The following is a 9565-nucleotide window of genomic DNA, read 5'->3' on the forward strand; positions in this document are numbered from 1 at the left end:
TGGTGCAGCAGTTACGGAAAGGAAATAAACAATATTATTCAGTTGACTATTTTTAAACTGTTATGACAAAATACCCACAATACTGTCATAAGACTTTATCTGTGATCTGTTATTGCAACAAACTGAAAATCTATCTAAAACAGTTGTGTTAACCAGTTACATCAGCTCTTTAAAAGGTCACTCACGGTTAACCTTTCCACTGCTTTGAGTTTGTCAAAAATATCAATGTTTTATTGCATCTCAGTGCGTTTCTGAGCAGATAAGAACACAGTGTATCCGGGTTCAAAGGCCAAGTTTGGTTAATAGTACACATGAGTGTGCTTTCCTCATTACAGCGTGCTTTCGGAAACAGGACACTGATTAACCACTGAACACAGAACCTTATCTGCCTAACGAATGACCATTAGGAAGCTCAATGCACTGGCAACCAAGTTTATTTCGCTGCTACATTTAAGCAAGGAAATCTATGGAGAAGCATTTTGGGTTCTGGCTAAAAATACAGCAATCCCAGAGCTGCATGCCACCTTTGTTTGCATGGCTTTCTTTATACTGTCAAGAGGCAGTAAAGCTCAGAGGATTGATGTTCACCGTATTGAAAAGATACCTTGTGTTTACTACATGACTGTGTAACCAAGCAACGAGCTACTGGGTCGCAGTGATCAGGGATGCATGCAGGACTCATAAAGGACACTGCAAAAACAACAAAAACAAATATTCATGTAAAACAGGTTTTTAAAAGAAAATGCATCCAATGCATCACTTGGAAACACTATAAAAAACGTGGGTTGGGTTGAAAATGGACAAACCCAGCGATTGGATTGTTTTAGCCCAGCATTTGGGTTGTTTAACCCAGTGAATGCTTTGTTTTAACCCAGCGACTGAATTGTTTTGACCCAGGGATTGGGCTGTTTTGACCCAGCGAATGGGTTGTTTTGACCCAGCGATTGGGTTGTTTTAAACCAGCGAATGGGTTGTTTTGACTCGGCGTGTAGGGTTGTTTTGACCCAGCGAATGGGTTGTTTTGACTCAGCGTTTGGGTTGTTTTGACCCAGCGAATGGGTTGTTTTGACCCAGCGAATGGGTTGTTTTGACTCAGCGTTTGGGTTGTTTTAGCCCAGTGAATGGGTTGTTTTGACTCGGCGTGTAGGGTTGTTTTGACCCAGGGATTGGGCTGTTTTGACCCAGCGAATGGGTTGTTTTGACCCAGCGATTGGGTTGTTTTAAACCAGCGAATGGGTTGTTTTGACTCGGCGTGTAGGGTTGTTTTGACTCGGCGTGTAGGGTTGTTTTGACTCAGCGTTTGGGTTGTTTTGACCCAGCGAATGGGTTGTTTTGACTCAGCGATTGGGTTGTTTTGACCCAGCGTTTGGGTTGTTTTGACCCAGCGTTTGGGTTGTTTTGACCCAGCGAATGGGCTGTTTTGACCCAGCGAATGGGCTGTTTTGACCCAGCGATTGGGTTGTTTTAAACCAGCGAATGGGTTGTTTTGACTCGGCGTGTAGGGTTGTTTTGACTCGGCGTGTAGGGTTGTTTTGACTCAGCGTTTGGGTTGTTTTGACCCAGCGAATGGGTTGTTTTGACTCAGCGATTGGGTTGTTTTGACCCAGCGTTTGGGTTGTTTTGACCCAGCGTTTGGGTTGTTTTGACCCAGCGAATGGGCTGTTTTGACCCAGCGAATGGGTTGTTTTGACCCAGCGATTGGGTTGTTTTAAACCAGCGAATGGGTTGTTTTGACTCGGCGTGTAGGGTTGTTTTGACCCAGCGAATGGGTTGTTTTGACTCAGCGTTTGGGTTGTTTTGACCCAGCGAATGGGTTGTTTTGACCCAGCGAATGGGTTGTTTTGACTCAGCGTTTGGGTTGTTTTAGCCCAGTGAATGGGTTGTTTTGACTCGGCGTGTAGGGTTGTTTTGACCCAGCGAATGGGTTGTTTTGACCCAGGGATTGGGCTGTTTTGACCCAGCGAATGGGTTGTTTTGACCCAGCGATTGGGTTGTTTTAAACCAGCGAATGGGTTGTTTTGACTCGGCATGTAGGGTTGTTTTGACTCGGCGTGTAGGGTTGTTTTGACTCAGCGTTTGGGTTGTTTTGACCCAGCGAATGGGTTGTTTTGACTCAGCGATTGGGTTGTTTTGACCCAGCGTTTGGGTTGTTTTGACCCAGCGTTTGGGTTGTTTTGACCCAGCGAATGGGCTGTTTTGACCCAGCGAATGGGCTGTTTTGACCCAGCGATTGGGTTGTTTTAAACCAGCGAATGGGTTGTTTTGACTCGGCGTGTAGTGTTGTTTTGACCCAGCGAATGGGTTGTTTTGACTCTGCGTGTAGGGTTGTTTTGACACAGCGAATGGGTTGTTTTGACTTAGCGTTTGGGTTGTTTTGACCCAGCGAATGGGTTGTTTTGACTCAGCGATTGGGTTGTTTTGACCCAGCGTTTGGGTTGTTTTGAACCAGCGAATGGGTTGTTTTGACCCAGCGAATGGGTTGTTTTGACCCAGCGAATTGGCTGTTTTGACCCAGCGAATGGATTGTTTTGACCCAGCGAATGGGTTGTTTTGACCCAGCGAATGGATTGTTTTGACCCAGCGAATGGGTTAAATGTTTGCCCAACCTACTGGGTAGTTTTATTTAACTCAACTACTGTTAAAAATGACTGTATTGCTTGCTTAAAATTTACCCAAAATATGTTGGAAATTAACTATTATTCATTTAATAATGTTATTGTTGCCTCTAGCAATTATGTGTCTGATTTTTAATTTCCAGCCTATGTTGGGTTCATTTTAAGCCAGCCATGTAGTCATTTAATAAACAATAATTGAGTTAAATAAAACTGCCCAAAATGTTGGGCAAACATTTAACCCAATCGTTGGGTTGTCCATTTTCAACCCAACTTGGTTTGTTTTTAACCCAGCATTTTTAGAGTGCACCATCAATGATGTTTTGTTGCTTTGGAGTTAGTTCTGGGTAGTTTACCAACATTTAATAACTAGTGTCAGGGGTAAAAGCCTGAGCAAACACAAAATACAGCAGGCATGATTTGTAAATTTGTTTGTCTGCTCATTCTATTTTAAAAAATTAACTAGATCTGTGTTGCACACTGTATAAAAAAAAACAACAACAACTTGATATTAATAAACTAAAGTTGTTTATCCAAAGTATTTGAATTGACAAAAAAAAAAAAAAAAAAAAAAAAAAAATTATATATATGTATATATATCTCTTTTGGGAAGTAACTCAAAAATGCCAAAGCAAAATTGAATTTGAATTTTGGTCAATACAGAGTTGAATTTTTTTTTTTACAGTGCACAAACATTAAAATATCACCGTAGAAGAAACAATCCCAAGATGCTAATTGGACTAAAAGCTGATTAGATTTATACATGTACTTTAGTTCTGCTTGCTTACACATAGAACACCAATCATAATGAAGCAACATCAGTGAAAGGAAACTCAAAGCACAGGCTGATTTTGGGGGGGAGGAGAGCAAAGGTCACGTCAACACTCACGCAAGACGCTGATCAAAGACACAAGCAGCTGTTTATCTTTCAAACTTGCAAGCCACGGAAAATATATCCGTGCAGCCAGACCGCAGCTGAGAGCGCCACAAGTTATTTTGAGCCTTTCTCAATGCTCCCTATTCCTCATCTTCCTAATTCGGCATTGTCATGCCTCGACGAGTCAGGGTTGCATGATCTTCCCTTCACCGTTCCAATTCTGCGGCGGAGACTGTATGGCTTCATCTACGCATTCCTAATAATCCTGCACTAAATAATGAGTGGTTTGTTATTCGAGCGTGTGTTTCCAGTAACAGTCCCTGCTGAAACCACTAATGCATCTCTGAATTAACCTTACTTACGGTTTCATTTGGGTCGAGAGATGTTACTGTTGAAAGGCTGGAGGAATATGCAGTATCCAGTAAAACTTATCAATGGGCCATTGTGCTTTTTTAACCTTTCGTGCCAGTTGCATGCTATTATTACCATGCTAATTCAAACAAAACAAACCGCCTACAGATAACATGCATGCCATGCTAGATTACTAGTCAAGATGCAAAAATAAGAGTAAAGCTATCGCATTCGTCCCATTTCTTTTGAGGCTCTGCACATATTTGTGTACTCCAACTTCATTGCATGCCTGCACTGCTCTTGTGTAACTGTTTGTATTTATGTTGTACATGCATTTAAAATGGTAATAAAAGCATGAATGCTTTGGTGGATATTTTTAACATGCTAAGTCAAACATAAACCACCCTTTATGCAAAATGTATGCACTTCATTGAGTTTTTGCAATGCTCCCGTTATGCATTGATATTGCACACTAAAATATGATATTTGCTTGCATTTAAAACTGCTATAAATGAATGCATTGGTTAATATTTTAACATACCATTTCAAGCATAAATCGCCATATACGCAAAATTCAAACGCATAACATGCACTTCACTGCATTTTTGCAATGCTCCCATTATGTAACAGTTTGCATTGATATTGCACACTAAAATATGATGCTTGCATGCATTTAAAAATGCTATGAATTAATGCATTGGTTAATATTTTAAACAAAAAATACCTTATATGCACAATTTTAAACGCATAACATGCATGCCATGTTAAAATACTACAGTCAAGATAACAAACATGAGTAAACTGGAGGCAGAGAATCTGGAATACCAGAGTTGAGTATGTGTTTTTACAAGCTACCGCATTCATCGCATTTCTTTTGAGGCTCTGTGCATGTGTGTCGAGAGATTTATACTCAAGTACGCCAACCCACTTTCACTGTATTGCTATTATGTAACTGTTTGCATTGATATTTTGCAACAAAATCTAAAGCATGCATGCATGCACTTACAATTGCTATAAATAATTGCATTGATTGATATTTAAAAAAAAAAAACACCCAAAACTTAAACAGATAACATGCATGCCATGTTAAAATACCATAGTCAAGATAAACAAGAGTTAACTAGGGACAGTGACTCAAGAATTCCAGATTCGAGCATGTGACCGTATGCTGTTTTACAAGCTACCGTATTCATCGCATTTCTTTTGCACGTGTTGGGAGAGATTTACTCTCATGCCTAACCACTTCACTGCATTGTTGCACTGCTCTTATGTAACTTTCATTGATATTGCACAGCAAATATAATGCATGCATGGTAAAACAGATTTATACGATTTAAGTGAAAGAGTAACGGAGGTGACGTACACAGATGGTAGGGTTTTTCAGCATTAGTCAACACACACACACACACACAAGTCATTTTCACCCAACTCCACCCATGTCTGACGAGGCAATTTCCTGCAACACACAATGCACACAAAGCCCTCCTACCTAACGTACCCAAACACGACCCAGAAAAGTGGTTAAGGTAATGATTTACATGTCAGGGCCCATATTACATGTCTCAGATACTCCAGAAAACTCTTATATATTAACTAGGCTGCATTCTGATTTTTAGTACTCTAAATGCACTGTAACAGGAACACTGAAACCTAAAGTGCGACCTGGTTAAAATGAACAATTGATCAAAATATCCGAGGACATATGTTGGACGTTTGCCGTGTCCCAGATGTCTCAAATCAAAACGCAGCACCACTCAGATCCTCAGAAGAAGCAAGCAGAGACTCTCCATTAATACAAGATCAGAAAATGTATTTGGCAATTTTAAACAAGTGCATACAAGTACAGCTAGAAGCGTTTTCCAATGTTTGCCAAGTGCTCGTAGAGTTGCATTAGTCACATTCTACGTTTAACAGGAACTGCCACCATACCTAAAAGTACATCAAGAAATCGTTAAACATCGACAAAGAAGAACGTAGTCCGTTATAATGAGTACATACCTTTTATCTTCAAAAAATATAGAAACACAATGTATTCAAAAATCAAAAAAATGTACAGCAATGTTTACGAAGTATGCATGTCCCTTATGTCCATTATATACAAGTCCATTAGTTTCTGTCTGGATGTATGCATGTGATATTCATATTTATATATTTATATAGACCAATATTTTTGAATATTTTCAAAAAAGGGAGGACAAAAAAAACAAAAAAAAAAAACAAATCAAGGGTCTCTCTCCTTTTTTACTTTGACGTCTCCAGCGAGAATGGTGGCAATTTCACCTTGCATGAAAGCCCACGGTACGTTGGAGCCCACCAGGGGGCATTTCTCCCCGCTCGGACAGTACACCTCTCCCGTAGCGCCCTGTTGTTTGATGCTCTCCCGGGAACACGGGAAGCAGAACTTGTGTGACGGCACCGAAGGGCACTGCACAAAGTGTGTGTCCTCCAGCCTCTCGTGGCAAAGCGTGCAGCACAGCGGGATGCTGCTGGGAACCGATGAGTCCGGAATGCTCTGAGGATGCACCGGATCCATGCCCGGCACGTGAGGCGTCCCCGCGCCCTGCGCCAGCCGCCGTTGGTTGGGCGACAGCGGGCTGCTGCTGTTTCTGCGCGTCGTGGAGTGGACCTGGTTGGCGTCCTTGGGCGAGCTGTTGCCACCAGCATTGTCCGCGGCCATAATGAGCGCCGCCATAGGAGAGTGACCGTTCTGAGTGGCGGCGGCCGCCGCGGCAGGCTCCGGCGGGGTGGTGCGAGGGTGCGGGGATATCGTGGAGGGTGGGGAGGCGAAGCTAGGCGGCTGTGGGGGCATTTTCAAACCACCTTCTGCCGCCGCCGCCGGGAGCCACTGTCCTTCTCCGTTAATCTTCCCGGCGGTGCCCTCCCCATCCGGCTCCGGCGAGGCTTTTCTCTTCAGATTCTTGGGATGTTTGCCTCGATCTGCAAAAAAGCATGAGTGTGCATGAATGGGCTGCACTATACTAGCACAAAGCGTCTTTATGCAACAACAATGTAGCAGACGCAGTGATGCATTGTAGTGCCAGACGTAACAATGAGGCTCACTGCAAATGCACCACATGCAAATACACGTTGAGCTTTGATCAGCGGAAATTTTCTTGCAGCTGACTCATGCCATAGTGCTCCCATTCAAACCCGGCCATTTAAGAGACTATAGTAGCATTGTAATGCATGCATAAGCATATATATAAATTTGTCTATCTATCTACCTATCATCTATAATATTATATATAATTAATATCATATATATATATATATATATATATATATATATATATATATATATATATATATATATATATATATATATATATATGTTTAGGAGCATTCAGGATATGCCATATCTTCAATCTTGTGTTATATATATATATATAAAAAAATGATTTAAAGATAATGCATATCCTGAATGCATCTAAACATGTATATATATTAATAGTTTACACAGGCAAAATGTAAATATACTCAATATATTTATTATATATACACATATATAAACAAAATTGTGTTTTTCTAAAATTCTAAACACAACACACACATATATAAACAAAAAATCGAAAATATGGCATATCCTGAATGCATCTAGACATCTATATTAATCATTTACCCATGCAAAATGTAAATATACTCCATATATTTTTGTTTATACACACATTTCACTACACAACAACATTGTAAATACAGAAAAAAGGGCATTTTAAACATACCTGATTTGGATGCAGGAGCATTCGGTTCGTACATGACCCTCTGCTGCATGTGCTCCTTCTTGAACCTGCTGTCGTACGGGTTGAGCGCCATCAGATCCCGGACCGTTTTGTTCTTGTTGATCCAGTCGTCCGCCCGGGTTTTGTGGTTGTCGCTGATCTCCGGCGTCATGCTGTCCGGTCTGTGCTTGTCCTTGTCGTGCTCCGTGCTGGAGACCGAGGCTGGCCGCTTATTTCCGCCGAGGTCAGCAGGGCTGAGACCCGACATCTGTCCCGGTCTGCCGTTGATCGCGTGCGCCATGCTGCCGTTCACCAAAGGCACTAAATTGGGCGGCACGCCGCTAGTCCTGCGCGGGTTCGGACTCTGGCGGTTGAGCTCCGGTGGGTCGTCCGGTTTTGAGAATCCGTTCGGCACCGGGATGCCATTCGCATGCCGCGCAGACTGGTATTCGGGTCCCAGCCTGGGCGGACGCTCGGAGGAGAGCGGGTAGCGGTCAAGGGGCTGCGGCGGGCGCGAGCCCGGGTCTCCGGACGCGTGATTCAACGCCTGGATCTCCTTCCCCGACAACTGCTTCCCCGCCGGTCTGCCGTCCTGAAATCCATGCGCTCTTTTGAGCTGCCGAGCGGTTTCAATGACAAACTCGATCCTGTCGGCTCCTTCGTAATTCACACATCCCCTGCAAACGGGTTCGGTAAAATCCCAGATCATAGCCCACGGCATGCGGGGCAAGTCGCATAAATAACACGACTGCCTCCTCGAAGCAGCTACCGCCGCGGACGACATCGCTCTTTCAGCTCCGAAATCAAGCACAATCCTCTTTAAAATGTCCTCAGAAACGCTTTTGGAAAAAAACAGGTATGCTCCTCTCGCGCTTGCACAAGTAATAATTAAGTTACAAACAGGACTTCATAGTAGCGTGCGCTTTACTACGCCGCGCGCTCGATCTATCTCACTCACTACTACCGCGGCCAGACTGGAGCTCAATGTGGAGCAGTGACGTCACCGCCCCGCTTCTATTTACTTGATTCTTCGATAGAACACCCCCTCCGGCGCATGCGCGCTGACGGCGCTCGCTCCCGTCACCCCTCCCTTCTCGCTTCCTTTATTTAACTATACTTGAATCGAGGCCAGAGCTGCGACGGCGAGAAGTAGGAAATAAGCAAAAGAGAGAGCTTTCGATATCATCGAGGCGTTGGTAACGATTCGAAGAAGTCGAAAGTTGTGTTTAGACTCGCTGACGTACGAGGATGATATATGCAAATTAGGCAAATTCTTGCCGAAGGGGATTGGTGAGCGGTCACCTTTATATATTTATTTTTGAATCGAATTAGGATCATGAATGAAAACACACAATTTTTGCTTTATAAAACGACTGGGAAAATACATTGAAAAGGTGTGCTTATTTATTTATGTATTATTTATTTGTTTATAGCCATTTTAGAGGATTTATTTTATATTTAAACTTGATTTTTGAAGCTAATAATACTTTAGATGTATAAGTATTGTTATAATTTAAATGATTATTATTGAGTAAAAATTCAGAGGCTGAAAATCAGCTTGTGTTCGCTCATGCATTAAAACAGCAATAAAATATGTTTTTCTAAACGAGTGAACTACAGTCTAAATGCATCAACTCATAATATTAAGAGTCTACAGATTTTCTCATGAAATTAAAGATTTAAGCTCTCACACAAATCACTTTCCCCCCTCTCTAGTTTCGATGGTTATACACATTTTGTGATCGTAACAATGTCCACAGTGTGAGAAGAACCAACAAATAGCTTTGCAGGTCCTTCCCTTTTGTTTTGGATTCGTTCCAAATGAGTGCAGCTTCAGGGCTCTTTGGGTGAAGCAATGCGTCTGAAATCTGCAGACACAAGGCAGGATGTGTTTGTGCAAGCCCTCGTGACGTTGGAAAGAGGAAGTAAGATGTTTAGTCACGTACCCACAGCTCGCCTCGCCCTTCTCAACGAACATCAAATCTGTTGGCCTGCAGCCAGGGCGTATG

The 9565-nt window shown here is 42.4% G+C and overlaps 1 protein-coding gene across 1 annotated transcript; it reads right to left on the reverse strand.

Annotated features, from left to right (window-relative positions):
• Positions 1 to 3245: 3245 nt before the first annotated feature.
• On the reverse strand, positions 3246 to 8627 carry irf2bp2a (interferon regulatory factor 2 binding protein 2a). Its single transcript, XM_067385645.1, has 2 exons — positions 7560 to 8627; positions 3246 to 6777 (listed from the first exon to the last, which is right to left on the reverse strand). The coding sequence occupies exons 1-2, from the start codon at positions 8338 to 8340 to the stop codon at positions 6062 to 6064; spliced, it is 1497 nt and encodes a 498-aa protein (XP_067241746.1). The 5' UTR covers positions 8341 to 8627; the 3' UTR covers positions 3246 to 6061.
• Positions 8628 to 9565: the final 938 nt, after the last annotated feature.

The sequence above is a fragment of the Chanodichthys erythropterus genome, chromosome 5 (assembly GCF_024489055.1).
Source record: "Chanodichthys erythropterus isolate Z2021 chromosome 5, ASM2448905v1, whole genome shotgun sequence".
In the NCBI taxonomy this organism is placed as follows: domain Eukaryota; kingdom Metazoa; phylum Chordata; class Actinopteri; order Cypriniformes; family Xenocyprididae; genus Chanodichthys; species Chanodichthys erythropterus.

Coding starts and splice junctions, on each gene's coding strand:
- irf2bp2a (XM_067385645.1), bottom strand. CDS start 8,340: ATGTCGTCCGCGGCGGTAGCTGCTTCGAGGAGGCAGTCGTGTTATTTA. Junction 6,778..7,559: donor TGCTCCTGCATCCAAATCAG/GTATGTTTAAAA, acceptor GCTTTTTTGCAG/ATCGAGGCAAACATCCCAAG.